Source organism: Eubalaena glacialis, chromosome 2, assembly GCF_028564815.1.
Source record: "Eubalaena glacialis isolate mEubGla1 chromosome 2, mEubGla1.1.hap2.+ XY, whole genome shotgun sequence".
Lineage (NCBI taxonomy): Eukaryota > Metazoa > Chordata > Mammalia > Artiodactyla > Balaenidae > Eubalaena > Eubalaena glacialis.
Genome location: NC_083717.1, coordinates 184,691,482 through 184,709,889, shown reverse-complemented (window position 1 = coordinate 184,709,889; position 18,408 = coordinate 184,691,482). Strand labels below are relative to the sequence as shown.

General features: G+C 38.9%; 1 protein-coding gene across 3 annotated transcripts in view; it reads right to left on the bottom strand.

Moving 5' to 3' along the window:
- The window catches only part of UNC79 (unc-79 homolog, NALCN channel complex subunit), a 204,647-nt gene that overhangs the window by 72,837 nt on the left and 113,402 nt on the right, over positions 1–18,408 (bottom strand). For 2 of the 3 annotated variants that reach the window (XM_061182833.1, XM_061182834.1), the window contains 5 exons: positions 11,821–12,107; positions 9,015–9,197; positions 8,275–8,437; positions 5,659–5,808; positions 3,859–5,076 (listed from right to left, as the gene is read on the bottom strand). In XM_061182833.1, coding sequence (XP_061038816.1) covers positions 3,859–5,076; positions 5,659–5,808; positions 8,275–8,437; positions 9,015–9,197; positions 11,821–12,107 — 2,001 coding nt within the window. The remainder of the gene's footprint in view (positions 1–3,858; positions 5,077–5,658; positions 5,809–8,274; positions 8,438–9,014; positions 9,198–11,820; positions 12,108–18,408) is intronic. The other variant, XM_061182835.1, reaches the window with a different exon arrangement.

The following is an 18,408-nucleotide window of genomic DNA, read 5'->3' as shown; positions in this document are numbered from 1 at the left end:
AGAGAATGTGTATCCCAGAAGCCAAGTGACGTGGGGGTGATCAACTCTGTGAACTATTGAGTCAGAAGATAATATCTAAGAGCTGACCATTGGATTTAGCAGTGGAGGCCACTGGTGACCTTGACAAGTGAAGTTTGGGTGAACTCTGGAAGCCTCATAGGAATGATGAGTACTTTTTAGAAAGAATAGTATGGGAGAAAATTGGGAATAGTGATAGTACAGATAACTCCTTAAAAACTTTTGCTAAAACCTAGAGGGTATTATGCTAAGTAAAGTAAGCCAGACAGAGAAAAACAAATACTCTATGATTTCCCCTGTATGTGGATTCTTAAAAACAAAACAAGTGAACAAGCAAAACAGAAACAGATTCATAGATACAGAGAACAAACTGGTGGTTGCCAGAGAGGAGGGGGATGGAGGGATGGACAAAATAGGTGAAGAGGATTAAGAGGCACAAACTTCCAGTTATATAAAATGAGTCATGGGGATGTAACACACAGAATAGGGAATATAGTCAACAATACTGTAGTAGCTTTAAATGGTGATAGATGGTAACTAGACTTATCATGGTGATTATTTTGTAATGCATATAAACATTGAATTGCTATGTTGTACACCTAAAATTAATATAATATTGTATGTCAATTATACTTCAATAAAAAGGGGGGGACTTTTTGCTAAAAGGGAAGGAGCAAATGGGATAATAATGGGGAGAATTAGGATCAAGAGCTTTTTTTAAAAGAGAGAAATAAGATGATATTTGTATATTCAAGTCAAAGATACCTTAGAAAAAACTAAGGGAGGAGCAAGAGGGGAGATTTCTGGGCGTACATCCTTGAACAAGTAAGAGAGATGGAATCATGTCCACATGTGGAAAGGCTGACTTCAGACCAAAACACAGTTCACTTGCAGCCCCAGCTAGGAAGGCCAGGTGTATGGGTGCAGATGATGGAAGGGAGGCAGAGGAAGGGGTAGGAGGATGTGGAAATCTCTTCAGATTATGTCAAATAGGAAGAGATACTGAAAGTTTGGAAAGAAAAGTAGCTATGAAATAATCAGGAGAATGGAAACGTGAATGGACCAGGGAAATATGGTGTGATGCCAGGTAGCTTTAAGGACCCAGTTGAGGTTCGTGGTCATGAATTTAAAATAAGACCAGTCAATATTGTTATGCGTTTTTTTCTCCAGTCACACTCATCTGATAGGTACAGGTGTTGGTAGATGGAAAGGCAGATTTGACGAGGGTTGTGTTTAGCCAAGCAAGTCTGAAAAAGCAGAGGTCAGGAATGATGTAGGCAAGAAGGGACTGTAATGATTGACTTGAGAAGGGAAGACATGAAGAAGGGGAGGAACAGTGAGAGGCAATAGGATCAATACAGTGCTGCCCAGAGAGAGAGGAAATGGTAATCAGAGAATGGGAGACAATGGACTGACACCATGGACAGGCTGCAGTTATTGATAATAACAAGTTCTGTGATATGACCATAGGAATAAGTAACTGAGTGAGGGTGGAAGATGAAAAAAAAAAAAGTCTCTGGGGAAGACGAATTCAAGGAACTGAGAAGCCAGAGTGTCAGAAAACACTGTACTAAGACACTGTACTATGTGTATTAATACTGAAATCAACAAGAATTAAGACAGGAATAGTTTAGGAAAGAGTAAAAAGAGCCAGGAATTAAAATTGTCAATAAATGAGAAAGTCAGGGTAAGTAATGTGAGATTCAGAGCTGGGTGTTTTTAAAGACAAGGTGGGAATGGTCCGAAGGGGGAAATGATGAGCAAGGAAGATGCCTACACCCTGGCCCTAGTCCAAGGACACCCTTCCTCAGGGAAGAGCTGGGTTTCCATTAGACTAAGAAGGGAAAGGAAACAGAGCACATGAAGGACCATGAATTTCTGATGGAGGAAAAGTTTCAGGAATTGCGATAAGGTGGGAGAAAGGATCTGGACAGGAGATGTGCAAGGCCTTATGGAAATTAGAGTGAGAGAGATGAAGGGTGATCTGGGGCTTCTTGCAGGGACTGACATGAACAGAAGGAAAGTACACAATGCCATTAGACTTGGTAGACTCAAGGCAATTAGCAATGGCAAGGCTGTGAGTCTGGGCCTCCCTTGACTACCACTGATAGAGGCAAGAAGGTCTGGGGAAGCCTGAGTCTTACTCTGAGCACATGGCCCTCCTTCCAACACTCAGCAAGGAAGGGTAGCTCTGCATGTCTGTGGCAGGTGGGGCACTACGCAGATATAAAATGATTATGACAGTATAACCTATATTATAAAAAATTTAAATACATATCATCTTAATTGTCAGATACTTTCCTTCTTGCTCTGGTAACAAATATATTAATATAATACCAATCTCCTCCCTGGTAGCCTGGGGAACAACCTGACATAAGGATGAATAAAGAAGGCAACATACACACACAAACGTACATACCACAACCTATATACAACCTATATATCATATATACCCACCCTATTGACCTCATATAGTTTCTTATATACCCACCCTACAGACCTTATATGGTTTCTTATATACCCACCTGTAGACCTCTATAGTTTCTAGGTCAGTGCTTCCCTCCATCTATATGCAACAATTTTCTTGGCTCCAAATAATAAAAAGGTGTCCCAGTTTCCCTAGAAACCTTCTTACGCTTTCTTGTTATTATGAGAATCTTTTTCTTCCCCCTGCCTGGCTGGAGCATGACCTTTTCCAAATACATTAACGTTCATTTGACAAGTTTTTACAGAGCCCCTCGGAGGTACACAGCTCTGTCCTATGAGGTAGAGAATGACTGGAAAGCTCAGGAAATGCCAGAGGCAAATAAAAGGGCTGAGCCCTTCTCTCAGGAGTTGCTTTTGTTATGCAGTAGGGGGAGAAGTGCTGTGTGACCTGGGGCGGGGCACATCACCTCCCCAGAGTGTCAGCATCCTCTTATAGGAAATGAGGGATTATACTAGAGGTCCCCAAGATTTTTGCCAGTGCTCAATGTTCTGTAGTCTATGAATCTACTAAAATAATCATCCCTGGCCAATCCCATTTTTTCTAGAGATTCACATTCTTTTTTGTTTTTTTTTAAAAATATGGGCTGAGAAATGTAGAAACATTCTGATCAGTATTATGATAACAGAGCAGAGAACTGTGTTTTAGGATGAGGTGGGCTATCAGCTTGTCACTTTTTCAAGTTAATCTTTCTTGGAAACAGTGCCTCCAAGGAAACACAAGAAACGGCATTTGAGGCAGGAAGTGCTCGTACTATAACAACTTCACCATCAACTGGTGACCATGGATTAGAGTCTAGGTTGTAACTGGGCTGTTTTTGGTTCCTGAGGGCACACAGTGTCTGCCAGACTGCTGATATTTGCTTAGAATATGTAATCAGTATAGACCCTAAATGATTATACAGTCAATTCTTAATCATTCCAAGCACTCTTTGCTTTATTTTAGCCCTTCATGATATTTTAGCTGTATCATAATTCACTAAAGTATAGCAGGAAAAAACAGAAGGCAATAAGAGTTCAATTAATGACTTTTGCTGTTTGAGGAAAACAAAAATGATACTTGGGATGTCTTGATATGAATTAATCGTTGCCTCTTGTTGTCAAGGATGATCAAGAATTGAGTGCAGAGTTTAGAAACAACCAATACAGAAACATTTATGGAGCCAATAGAACCACATCTAAATCCAACACACTCCAGTAAGCAGGAAGGGTTCAGAGTGATAATGAAGCAATTATAATGTCATTCCTTGACATTATAAAATTGAGAGTTTGATGCATATCCGTGCCAAGACCCTAACAAGTAAAATGCAGAAACTTGAACGTTAAGGCTGGGAGAAAGAAGAGAGACGCGCTCACCTGGATCTTTCTGATCTCCCAATTTGTCTAGAATGTTGAAGGAAATGTCAAGGTACTCTCTCTGGATGGCACTGACCGCAATCTTCCTCTGTTTCCTCTGCCTGGGGACAATCTGAATCTTAAATTCAGATTCCTCAGCTCCCTCCTCTTCTGCCTTCCTTTCAGGGTTCTGTTCTGCGTCTGATTCAGCACTGGCGTCCGGCTTCTCACTTTCCATTGGATTCTCCGAATCTTCAGGGACTTTGAGGAGGACAGTTTTTGCCCCTGAACTTGGCATCAGCCCACCGGGCTTCCCTTCCTCGGTGCTGGGCTCAGGGTTATTGTCCAGTGACATCTCAGGGAGAGCAAGCATCTTCTGAAGGAGGTCTCGTTTTTGCTTAAGCGTGAGCGGGCTGCCACAGGAAAACTCTTGCAGCTCCTCAGGCTTTGATAATTCTTCGGAGTCTGTGGGGTCTTCCAGAGCTATGAGAGGGGAGTCCCTGTCACCCGCTGACTGGTCATTTCCTGAGTCCTTAGAAGAAAAGTCTTTGGAACAGTCTTCCACACTTACTTGCACGAGGGGCGTCGTACTGAGGCTGAGGACAGAGGGGTGGTTGCGGATGGAGGGAGAGGAAGCAGCATCCTTACCAGAGGTACCATCGTCCCCTTGGTCCATGGTCTCCTCTTCATCACTCTCTACTATTCGGAGAGGGGGAAGAGGTTCAAACACAAGGGAGTCGCTGTCCGACGTTGAGAGCGTAGAGTGCTTTTCAGGCCCAGATGTTGAATCTGAGGACAAATCTATCAGATCTAAATCCTCTTTGGGAGCAGCCTTTATTGGGGAGTCCACTTTCACCTCAAATGTCTCCATGCAGTTTAACCTAACTTCTGGTATTACAGGCCTCCGAGCTTCTTGAAAACCTTCCATAGCCGGGTTCTCGGGGATTTCGGCATTGTCAGGCCTCGTAGCAGAATTCTGTCTAGACCGTCCATGGTCATGCTGTCTTTGCATGAAATAAGCAGCTTGGGCTGGAGGCTTGTCTATGTCACACCGGTCTATGCAGGACTTCCTACGGTGCTCATCTAGTGTAAACAAGAGGGAGTCTGCATTCCCTATATCAAGAGATTTTTGTTTTAAAGAGCGCAGCTTTTTTTTCTGAATGCTTTCTTCTCTCACACAGTGTAGAATGTTGTCTTGTAATGCACCCATCTCTCTATATTCAGCCAGTTCTATTTCACCTGATTAAAACAGAAAAAGCTAGTACTATTTTACTTGGAGATTTCACCTTTCTCTTCCCCTCAAACTTGGGCATACAATTGGCATCAACCATAATCATAATCCCAGCTCTACCAGAAGGTAAAACTGACTTCCTGGCCAAATTTTCATAAGGTTCATTCTAATTGCAAAAACCAGAAAACTTTGGAATGAGAGAACCCCAAAAGGCAGTTTAAGATCTTATTTCTGAAATCAGGCTTCGGGATAATTCCTCAGCTCTGTTCATTTGTGCACAGGAGAGGGGATCGCTTTTGGCTGAGGCGGATCTAGGAAACTTTATTCAAATTGTGTGGAAGAGAAGCAAACATTTTGCAACAAATCAAATCAAGCAATGGCCCTCTAAGACGATCATGACGTTAATGATGTACCTGTCAATTCACGTATATATATAAGTGCATATATATATATACTGGTTGTGCATACATATATATCAAATCAACGGTATTAAAAATGTGTAGTAACATAATAAAATTAAGATTTCACCCCCAAAAAACGGTAGAGTACAACATTTCTGCATAAAGTTACTAAGAGGAAAAAATTCATACTTCTCTGAATATTCATCTCAACCGGCTGATATTTCACCATTTTGCTGCCGCCTATCCTTTTCAATCTTGCAAAAAAAGTTTGAGACTCTTTATTGCAGGGTCCAGTAGGTGTATCATGAATATCAGATTCATCAAAAACACTATCTTCTTCTAATTGGGGAGAGAAAGTCAAAATTACACTTAAGAGGTTATTCTCTCTTAGGCTGTATCTACACAAGCATTTCATTGAAAGCATTATGGAACACAGTCTGGGGTGGTTCTAAACCAGCCCAAGTCTAGCCTGGCTTGGCATTTCATTCAGGTGTCAAATTATTCATACGTTGAACACAGCAACTGCTACAAGTTTGCCCCTCATACTCCATGTCACAGTGGGCAGCATTTTCAAGAGAGGCATCTCGATATTCCAATAGGACCTTCATGGGAAAATTTTTCCAATGTACTTAAAACCAGATAACCAATACATGTCAGGAATCTGGGACACTCCTTAAATGTGCCTGCTTTTGGTGAATTTTCAGGCTAATTTGGCAAAAGAAAATTAAACAAAATGAGTGGCTGTTGCCCCTTCCAAAAATATATGCCTTCCTGGGATTTGAGAACTGGCATAGACACAGCCTAACAGTACATGCACCTTAAACTTTGTGAATGCAAAATACTGTACTCTACATTTGGCAATGAAACACACAACGCACAGAAAAAGCTTAGAAAAGCCACTGGTCATCTCAAAAGCTCCACAAATGATTATGGACTGATAGAGTAAACAAAGGAAAAAGAAAACAGAAAATAACATTTCCCCATATTAAAGTAAGAGTTTGCCACAGGTAGCTATTATGAATCCCAGAAAGAATCTTTGACTCTTATGGTCCTGAGGCTCCATAAACAAACTGGTCACTTAGAGTCCTATCAAGCTTGTTTCTATGTTCTCTTCTATCCACATTTGGCTACTTTTAAATCAAAGAGAAACCCAAAAACACAGTAATGAGGAAAAGGTTGCTATTTTGCAACCCATGAAGTCCACTTAATAAATTTTCTTCTTGCATCCTTTAGAAAAGCCAAAGCCATGTACAAAGCAGCAAGAGAAAAGGCTACAAAAATGCATTTAATACCACAGTAAATGGAATTAACCTACTCTTCAAGTTGAACATCATTGAAATCATAGTATTTGGCCTATATTTATATCTACCTATCTGACAAAATGAGGCTCAGGTGTGATTATGATTATTTAAGATTTCTTGAGTATAAGGGGAGTACAAGCATAGGGTTAAGTTTTAAGGACCGATCCTGTCTTAAAACACAAGATTCTATAAGTTAATGAAATTTGAAGCAGTAGATGTTAGACAAAGTAATCATAATAATCTTTTTGGTCAAATAAAAAAATAAGTATTAATGATCAAAATGGATACAAAACTCCCAGTGAACTTCTGCGATGATGAGAAAGCCTATCAACACAATGATCTGTTTTATTTATTTCCTTTTTAAAAATACTCTTCTTTGAAAAACACAGTTTTTCAAAGAAATCATTGTGTAACTTCCCTTACATAACTTTGAAATAATTCTCAAAATGTACTGAATGAGAGAGATGGAAAGACTTCAAGATGGCTCCTCCCATCCAGAAAGGTTCATCTGGGATTGGCCCAAATACTGAGCCCACATTGACGACATCTATAGTTCAACTGAATCTGTCTAATTTCCCAGAAACTAGGACCTAAGATATTCTTCAGGAAGGATCTGAATGGTACCAGAACTTAATGAACTTAGTTCTGACAGCTCTATCTCCAGCCAACCTAGGCTCTTGGACCTTTTGGCAATAAATGAACAGTGGAACACTGGCTCCAATACCTCCTATCCAGACATTTCCAGAGCAGTCCCACCAAAAAGGAATCTATTAACACCACAAAGGGCCATGGGGCACTTGGCTTTCTCCCAGGACTGGATTGATGTTGTCATCTGTTACGAGTCTAGTCACCCTGTGACATGCACTAAAGACACACACCTTGGCTCTTCAGCTCTCACCTGAAAACATCCAGGCTGGAAGTTCATCTAAAGTTTCATTCTACTGCCTCCTTTGCAGAAAAGCTATCAATATAAAGAGTGTTGATACTGGAAATAATTTAAACCTATGCAGCAAAAATGTTTCATTCCAGTTGCTTGAAATTAATTCTTATTGAATAAGGAGGCTAGGAAAAAGCACTTCAGCAAATTTAGACTCCATTCAAATCTATGAGCACAAGGTCAGGAGCAAACTAGAGATGGACAAGATTATGGCTCCACTGAGTGCTGACCAAGATTTACTTCACAGTCCAAAGCAAGATGTTTCCAACATATAGGAAAGGTTTACAAAGCCTCCTTAACTGAACAGCAGACAATTTTTTTTACAAAACACGATTTCTTATGAAGGGGGCTTTAGAAGCATATCAATTATTTCTCTTGAGTGTTCATTTTAAATAATGAAAGCAGCAACATTCATGGGAAAGTTGGAAAATTAATGCAGCAGTAGGTCATTTTTTGACTCCCGAATGATATCTGGGGGGGCTCCTCTATCATCTAAGAAAAACATTGTCCAGAAATGTATTACGTATGCAAGCTAAGTTTGAGATAGAATTGAGATATGTAAAGTACCTTTTTCTTTTTCGCTGTATCTGCTTATGTTACTGTTGTCACTGTACAAAGGTCCTGCCGTGGCATGGGGCTTGCAGCTATGATACTGTGCATTGAGTGTATTGACTGTTATGTGAATCAGATGCAGCAGGACCTTGCTGATATCACAGTCTCGGTATGGATACTGCTCAATGAAATGGAGGGAGAAAAATATAAATGGTTATTTTGAAGGGTAAGTTTTTCCACTTGATCTTGCTAGATATTTTTCTCAGTCTCTTCTGGGTATAATAAAAAGAAAAATATAGAAAAGCAGAAACATAAATTCTTATCATGGCCTTATTTTGACAAGGGGCTGTATTCCCTTCCTCTTGCACCAAATCATGGATGGCAACGCATGCCATTTTGCAGTTATAATTCCTTTCAAGAAAATTACCTGGCATAAACATTTGGTGTATGAATACAATTTTAAATAGTTCTCTTGTTTTCTGACATAATAATTAATACATAGATAAAATATGAGGTTCTGAGCATAAGGAGAGATTATTGATCAATATTCATCAGATTTTGCTTTAAGCATTTTGGAGTATACACTGGCATGGTCTACATTTCTATTTTCATTCCAATGGCTCTTTACTTCTTGACACTAATTGTGTATCATGCATCTTCCTCTGAAGGTCAAATTGCCATCCTACAAAGATCTCTTAAATGTTTTCTCGAAGAGAATCATTCCACCCAAAAAATGAGTGACTACAGCAACTCACCTTGTAAAGGATGACAAGCAAGGCCTTCAACCACATCTGCCGGATGTGAGGTTTTAGGGACCAGAGAGAACAACGAGGCGGCTGTTGGAAATAATGCCGCAGTTGAGGACAAGAGCAGTATTTGAGCACCTGAACCACCAAGGGGAGAAGGTGTTTTCCCAAATTAATGTTATAGTCCATAACCTGAAATAGGAAAAAAACGTAATAACTGAAGGAAAACTATAAAGAGCATTTATAAGCCAAAAGGAAAACTTTGAACCATCAAAACACGGGCAAAATATTTTACAGGTATCTCACAAAATAGTAATAGTAATGGCCAGTACACATAGAGGGGGAAAAGTCCAACCTCACAAGAAATTTAAAAACTTGTAACTTAAATAGTTTTAATCTACTTACCTATTTAATTTATCTACTTAATTATCTGTTGAAAATAAATTTTATCCTTTAAAATGTCCTGTTAAACTATTAACTAGAATGAAACTAGAATCAATGAAAGCACATAGTATTGGTAATTATGTAGGCAAATGGGCATTCTCAGACACCACTGGCAAGAGTATTTCTCAATACGTTTCAGGAGAGCAATTTAGAAACATGTATTCAGAAGTAGGAAAAAGCACATAGCCTCTAATACAGCAATTAAATATATCCTAAGAAAATAACCTGACAGGCATTCCCAGATGTATGCATAAAGATATCCAGCATTATAGCCACCGCAAATTGAAAACAACCTCCATATTCAACAATACGGAATTAAATAAAAGATTGTTTATATGACAACAGAATACTGTGTAGCCATTAAATGGAACATGGTACAAATTTATTTACGTGATATGAACTTCATAATAAATTTTAGGTTTAAAAGATACATATATGTATATATATACATATTCATACACACATCAGCCACATATATATATATATCAGTATGCATAAATGATCCCATTATTATAAAAAATATGTGCACATATACATATACACACATATGTATGTATGCATGTATATATGAATGTATGTAAATCTGGAGCCAGCGACATACACCAAAATGTTAGTAAGTTATATTTGCCATGGGTTTCCTGGAGATTTGTATTTTAATTTTTTTCTTATATATCTAAAATAAGTATGCATAATGTGAATATAGAAAGAGAGAAGTGAGGGAGGAAGGGAGGTAAAGTTTGGTATCTGAAATGATGTATTCTCTCTCCATCATAGACAGCTGAGTATTAGGGATGATCCATCTAGTTATCAACACCAGCAAGAGACATACATATTGCTCCCCCTTTGCTTCTCTGTGTTCATTACATTAACGATCTATTTGAGCTAAATAATAACAGCTACCATCACTGAGTTCCTACAATGAGATAGGCACTGATTAAGGTGTTTGCAATGTGTTGTCTCTAATCTTTCCCCAAAAAATCTATTACCAGTGAGCAAAGAAGCAAGGATGCTTAACAGTTAATAACAGTGGCAGAGCTGAAATTCATACCCATTTCTCTCTAGCCCCAAGTTCTACACCCTTTGCAGATTGGGACAGCCATTTCGGACAGTGAGATTTGTAGCATTGGTCAAATTAGGCATATATATACCCAATGATCTGTTATGTCTGCTCCTGGACCCATATCCCAAAGGAATTCTCACATTGGTGAATAAGGTGCATGTACAGAATGTTCATTGCTGATCTGTATGGGGTGGTGAGGAGTTGGGAGCAATATAAGTGTCCATCACTGGGGGAATGGATAGTTAAATCATGGAAAATGTATACCATGATGTATAATACAGCAGTTAGAAGTAGCAGAGAAACACGAAAAAAGCCAATGATGACAAGGTGACATGAAGTAAGTTGGATGATTAACTCAACTCTCCACTTGAAGCCAAAATAGGAAAACGATTTAAAAAAAAAACAACCTACAAACAAAAATTCCACACTCCTGTATTGTTTAATGGGTAGAGTTTCAGTTTAGGATGATGAAAAAGTTCTAGAGATGGATAGTGGTGATGGTTACCTAACAATGCGAATATACTTACTGCCGCTGAACTGTACTCTTAAAAATGATTAAAATGACAATGGACTATTACTCAGCCATAAAAAGAAACGAAATTGAGTTATTTGTAGTGAGGTGGATGGACCTAGAGTCTGTCATACAGAGTGAAGTAAGTCAGAAAGAGAAAAACAAATACCATATGCTAACACATATATATGGAATCTAAAAAAAAAAAAAAAAAAAAAAAAAAAGGTTATGAAGAACCTAGGGGCAGGACGGGAACAAAGACGCAGACCTACTAGAGAATGGACTTGAGGACACGGGAAGGGGGAAGGGTAAGCTGGGACAAAGTGAGAGAGTGGCATGGACTTATATATACTACCAAATGTAAAATAGATAGCTAGTGGGAAGCAGCCGCATAGCACAGGGAGATCAGCTCGGTGCTTTGTGACCACCTAGAGGGGTGGGATAGGGAGGGTGGGAGGGAGGGAGACGCAAGAGGGAAGAGATATGGGGATATATGTATATGTATAGCTGATTCACTTTGTTATAAAGCAGAAACTAACACACCATTGTAAAGCAATTATACTCCAATAAAGATGTTAAAAAAAAAAAAAAGATTAAAATGCTAAGTTTTCTGTATATTTTACCCCCCCAAAATCCCCAACTCCCTTTATGATGTCAGGCTGTTGATGTCCTCCACGTACCCCTGCCTAATAAAGTAACTTGTGCAAAACTTTACACTCAACCAATGTCAGCTAAATGGAATTTAATGACTTGTTTGTACTAAAAGCCTAACAGCATGACTCCTGAAAGCTTACACTTACTTGGGCAATTCCTGCAATAAACGCATTAAAACAAGTTGACAGGCGCATTTTTTGAGGTGCAATCATGAAGCAACCTTCCTGCTGGTCGTAGCCAAGTAAGACATACAGGTGCCGCTTGACCGTGTTGAAGGCCTTGGCGCTGCTGATGTCTGACTCGGCGCTGCTCTCATCCTTGGCCATGAACTTCATGAGTACTGTAATCAGCTGGTGCACTGTCTGGTGGTCGATCCCAGCGTCTTCGGGGAGCAGGTCCTTGATGGTGTTGTCATTCTCAGGGGATTGTTGGCCTGTCAGTACAAGAAAGGCCATCGGTGGGTGGTTCCCCCACAGGTAAGTTTACACTAAAATCTCACTGATCAATGAAGCACCATAGCACCCTATTTCATTCTTTATATCGATAAAGCCTCTAAATATTTAAAGGTCTGTTCTAGACAAACTTAAAGGCACAATATGGCCTACTGAGCAAAGCACTGGTCCCAGGGTGGAAATTACAACGACCAAGTAATTTGGGAAGAATAAGAATAAGAATTACTTGGGAATTACTTCCCAAGTAATTTGGGAAGAATAAGGGAATGCAAAAAAAAAGGGGACACTATAAAGCAAAGTTATCTTCAAACAGCAAGACAAATACCTACACAAACTTTGCATTTAGCAAATTTTTGAATATCTTGGCAAAGTTTTATCCTCACTAATAAAGAGAAGTTTCCCTTCCAGCTTTGTAAAATAAGCGTGTAAGAATAACCACAAAAATCATTTTCCTAAAATCTACTGAGCAACTAAAACATCCATTGAGTTATTTTGTTTAAATTATAATCTCAATTCAGTTATGTTCAAATATCAGCTGATGCAAAAAGAAAAGTTCTCTTCTCCAAATCCTAAGATATTAGCAGTGTGTACTCTGAATGATATAGTCAAAATTAGAAATAGCAAATTATAAGCCCTGCTGTATGTAATGAGAAACATATAAGGGGTGGGAGGGCACAGACAGAAAGAAAGAAGCATGAACTTTTAAAAACAGAGAAAAACACCACATGAAGGTGAGCTGAAAGTTCACATGGAAAGAAAAAATATCTTAGCCCTTGACTTACTCTTAACCTAACAAATAATTATATCTGAGTAGGTCCCTGACATTGACTTTCTCTGTTATTTCTCAAAGTCAGAAATTATACCCTGTCTCCCCTTGTTTTCTGCCTTTTCTGATTTGGTTTAGTTTAGGACTTTGAGGGAAGGAAGAGTGAGATTTGCTCTTCCATATTTATGTTTATGTTTTGGGCCTTATTCAAAATACCCTATATGCATTCTTGTCCTTCCTTTGACAAGCAACATGAGAATTTCTAAATTGGAAACAAAGTTTTTGCCTGGTGGGTTAGACCCACACACCAGCATTCTCATCTCTCATCCTGAGAGGAAACGTTCTAAATGATGACAAGCTTTGGTTACAAATCATTACAAACCAAACTTTGATTCTATCCATTTTAATTATGGCATGCAGGATACAACAAAGAGCTAGGTAGTAATTTATATCCTTTAATGCCTCAACTAATTTGGCAAAAATCTCAATCTTCTAGGACCAGCCAAGAGAAGCAAGATAGAAGAAATGTTTCCTGGGAACCACAGAAATTAGCTGTCTCAAGCCTAAACACTTTCTCTGAAGCAGTGGCATGAAGGTAATGTCAAATTCCGAATTTACTAGTTTAGAACTGCACATAAGGTTACATGCTTGGTTGTCTAGTTTTCCCCAGATGATCAGAAGAATGTTGATCTGTTCAAAAGTGATACACTGAGATGGGATAGTTGACAATGAGTGAAGAGCCAGCAGAATCAACTAAGTCTAAGAACCTCTAGTATAGGGGAAACCATCTAACAAACTTCAATATGACCCTCGGACATTAACAACATTTTTCGGTCTCATAGAGTCTGTTCATGAAGGAATAAATGTATGCAATGTACTTTAGAGAAGTTTTAACCAAAAATTATTCAAATAAAACCTAAGGATTTGTTTATTACACTGTTTCACATGCAGAAAGTGGTCAATAAATTGTTACTATTATCATTATTTATTTGGCAGGCATGACCCATCAGGAAAAAAATCAATTCATGTGGAACACCCCATTTCACGAAAGGTCATAAATGTAAAGCATTACTGTATATTATAATTAAATTAAATGTCTGAAATAGAAGATCAGACCAAATCCTTATTTTAAAAGTTTAAAGAACTATCTTTTCAGCATTGAAAAATATTTAGTCTTGATTTTCTTTTTTTTCCATCAGAGTATTGCTTTACAGCTAGCAGGAGGGTATTGCTCTGGGCAAGCTTGGGCCAAGAATGTGACAAGTGTAAGAATCTAGGTTACCTGCAGGGTTCAGTGTTATTGTAGCAGCAAGCAATGGCTGTTACGATGATATAGTTTCATTCCTCAATTCGTTTTAGCTCTGGGCGGCAAGGTTTAGGAGAGCATGTATCACTCAGCCCTGCTCAGCCACCTCCAAGTCTAGACTGGCTTGACTCCAAAGTTAAAAATGGAACTGAGGAGCATTTGAGAAGGAGATGCACCTTTGTTTTATAGCCCTGAGAGTCTAGGGAACTCAAACAGAAGAAAGGGAGATCCAGACAAGGCCCAGCTAGGACACCGGCTCCCTATTTCCTCCTATCTAGTTCAAGTCTAGAAAATAAACAATCAGGCTTCAACTTTAAATATTTCAAATCTCTTCGCCCCATTGCAAGTAGACATTCATTTTAAAAGTGTGTAACCTTAGTTTTCCCCATCAAATCATATTTGCCTAATGACTAAGTATCATTTCACAAAGGCCCCATCCTGATTTTGGATTCATCTTCATTGATCTGCAGTGCTTAGCTTTAAGTTTGCTGCTTTTTGCTTTCCCTGAATAGCCAGTAATGAGTGATCTTTCACAAACCATTAAATGTACTGAAAAAAGAACTAGTTAATGGAATTTTTTGCATAAAGTGAAAAAAATCTCTTTTCATTCCAATAATTTACCCCTCCAAGTGTGGGCCTTGCAAGTCTGTGCTTTGTATATTGTCTTTCTTTAAAAATAGTGTAAGCATGTGACTGACACCACTCTTCATCAAGAAAAGTTACCTTAATCAAATCCCTAAGAAAAATGAGCTTAGGAAAGCTGAAATTTTCTTTATGGATAAAGACGATATTACTATTTTAGTTATCTATAAAAGATATAAAATTTCCATTTTAAAACTAAATGCCTATAATATTTTCTCTAAATGTGACAATTAAAACACTTACTTTTGAATTCTAGTCTGTGAAATTCCTATATCTGTTTTAACTATAGAGATTTAACAGGTTAAGGGATTTGATTTTATCATTTTTGTAAAGAAAAATGTAAAAATCTTTATTATCAAGGGGGCAGAGCTACTCCTACCCTCACTTTAATATGGACGGGGTCCATCACGATCTGTCCACAGAGTGGCACAACTGATTGAAACGCCACAGTATAACACAATTTTATTTATTCAGAAGATTTGAAACCAGGCAGGATCAGGATCTGCTTTTCCAGACTTATCTCCTCTTGCTCCACCCTAAATGCTCCACATCCTCACACACTGGGCTACTCCTGGGTCTCAGAACGGAGCCAGCCTTTCCCCACCTTGGTGTCTTGGCTCACGGCGCTCTCTTCATGTTGCAAGGTGGTCCTCCACCCGCACCCCCAACTTTATCCTATGGATATGGTCCCCAGAAGCCATTCTTATTAATATGCCCACCCTCCTCTCAGCAACTGGGGTCCCTAAATTCTATACATCTCCAAAAACAAGAAAGGAGGGAAGATGGGTGGGAAAGAGGGAAGAGTGCAGGAAAATTTCCTTTAGCATTTCCCAACTCTCATGTGGCAAATAACTATTATGCGAGGCAGAACTTTTTTTTTATCCATTTGCTGTATTTCCCCTGTAAGAACAAAGACTCCTTGAAGGCAAGTGCTATGTCTTATCCAATTTTACATCCCTCACAGAATACGGGGCAGTGTTTGATATATAGTAGATGCTCATTATTCGTACATGTTCAAAGTGCATTGAATTCAAATAAATATTTCAGATCTTTTCTACATGGGCGAAAACCTGATGAAGTCCCCAAACAGCAAGGAAGTGGGTAGGGAAATAGGGAACATTCCTCTGTGTAAGTCGACTCACTGACCCCTCTGTCAAGCCGACAAGTGACAATTAGGTAGTGGAAGGAAGTTTCTATGAGTTTACTCTGCATTTGGTCCAGAGAAACCAATGATCAAGCACTATAAATGAGTCTGCATTATGTTGGTAGTTCTAACTACACTGCCTCACTGGTCTCCATGGCTCATTAACACAACTTAAGGCTTCGTTCACAGGAGTTCTGTTGTGTATGCACAGAGCCACAGGAGGGCCGTAAAGCTGGGGCTGGTTACTAGCTGCATAGCCTCATGTGCTCCCCATCCCTGCCTTTGCCTCTCCTATCCCACATCCTATCACCATGCATTTACCTCCTATCCACCTGTCTAGGCCTGGCTGAGTCACCTGTCCACAAAACCTTCCTTGTTCCCTCCAGCTCTCCTCCCATTGCATTTGACGTGAACGATCCTGTAGTACTATCACTTTCACACGAGATGAGAGTTCACCTATGTTCATACTTTATCTCCCTTACTTGACTATAAGCGAGTTGAGAGTACAAGAATTTCTGATGTATCTTTACATTCTTCATATTTTCTAGTACAGCAGGTACCCAATAAGTGTTTGTTCAATAGAAACTGTCATTTTCCGAAACTATCATTTCAGTCAAGGGCATTCCTATAAAAACAATTGAATTCTTTGATTTATTGGCTCTTAATGATCAATAGGCATTTTGCTAGTTAGTGAAGACATGAAAGGTAAACCACCTCTAGAAAGAAAGAAAGAGCCCAAAGAGAAGTAATTTGGAATTCTAGGCTGGACATTGAGGGAGGCGGGAAATACAAGAGAGTTTTACCAGTGCTACCCAGTACTGGGTACCTTCTCTTGTTGACACAAATTCAGACCAAGAGATCTCAAGATTTCTCTGCAGGCTGGAGTAGAATTGAAAGTATATATGTCCCTTTAGGGATTAGGATAGCTCTAGACCAATCTATAAGTCCTAATTCGGAAAGGTCCTTTGGTCTGGACACTCATGGGCTTAAGTCACACTGTAGCAGGCCTGAATGCCCAAGTCAGCTCCGTAATAAGACTGGCGTCCTCATGTACCCCAGGGCAGGAACACCCTAAGACCAATTTATTGAGAGGTAGCTGTAGTGGAAAGAAAGCAAATAAAGTCTCCTGGACTCAAGTATCAGTCTCTATCTAACTAACTAGTTATATGTGATCATGAGCAAATTATATAAGCAGAGTTACTTAGTCCCTCAGGACCTCAGTCTTCCTGTCTGTATGTAAAGTGGAAAAAAAAATAATACTTTATATATATGCAGAGTTGTTGTGAAATCGAAATTAGATGATTTGCATTAAAAACACTCTTTATAAAGAGGTACTATACACATATAAAGTGTTATTGCCGTTGTTATTAACATTATATACCTACTATTGTTTAATTATTCATCCCAGGGGATGAGGAATAAGATATAACTAAGTTTCCCGTGATCACATGGGGTTGATACCAATTTTCCAGTACGGTCCAATTGTAACCTACCATAACTGCTGCACTATATTCAATTAATATTCAACAGGTGTTCTGAATCACCAAAAACAAAGAATTCCTGGTTCTCACAGCATCAGTGAAGAAACAGCTTATATCTAATTATAATTATACCAAATTCAGACTAGCAGGTAAAATTGTATATTTCATCAACTGGGATTAAATGAAGGTGCTGAGCTCCTGCTAGCATTACCACACATGCCTTGCAAGAGAGATCAAGACATCTGGGCTTGAGACCCAGATCTGTCATCAACAAGCTTGTGAAACTTCTTCCTTTCTGGGAACCTCAGTTTCCTCTTCTGGAAAATGAGAATGTTAACATATCTCTAATGTTTCAGCTATGATAGTCTATGAATTTTACTTATATGCACAAAGGCCTTTGATTTGACTCATAAAAGTCACAGAGGAATGCAACTCTTCAGTAGCCTTGCAGAGTTTACCCTCTATACAAGTGCATTTCTGCTGCAAAATTTGCTGTGGGCAATATGTAAATGCTAAGATCAGAGAGCCATAAACTGTAAATCCAGTGTCCAAAAGTTCAGCCTAAACAGCAACTAAAATTAAGTCTTGCTGCATAATTAAAGGACATCTGCTTTATTTCAGGCCTGATCAATAAGAGGTGTTGCACAGAGGAGCTCATTACTTGTACCAAACAAAAGCATGTTCGTTAAATAGCAAGGTCTTCGGTTTCCATTTAATTACTATCTTAAACCACTCTGTACAATCTTGTGATTATCCTGGCATGTCTTTGCTTCCAAGTTAAAACACTCAGTGTTCAGTAAATAATAATGCAAAAATGAAAAACTAGTTTGAAATTGCCTTATAAGCTGAGCCACCTGTTTCCAAATCTAAGCAAGTTTTGGTTATGGTGGCGTCATGTAATTATCTTTCCAGAAGCTTTAGCTTTATATTTAATTTAAACAAT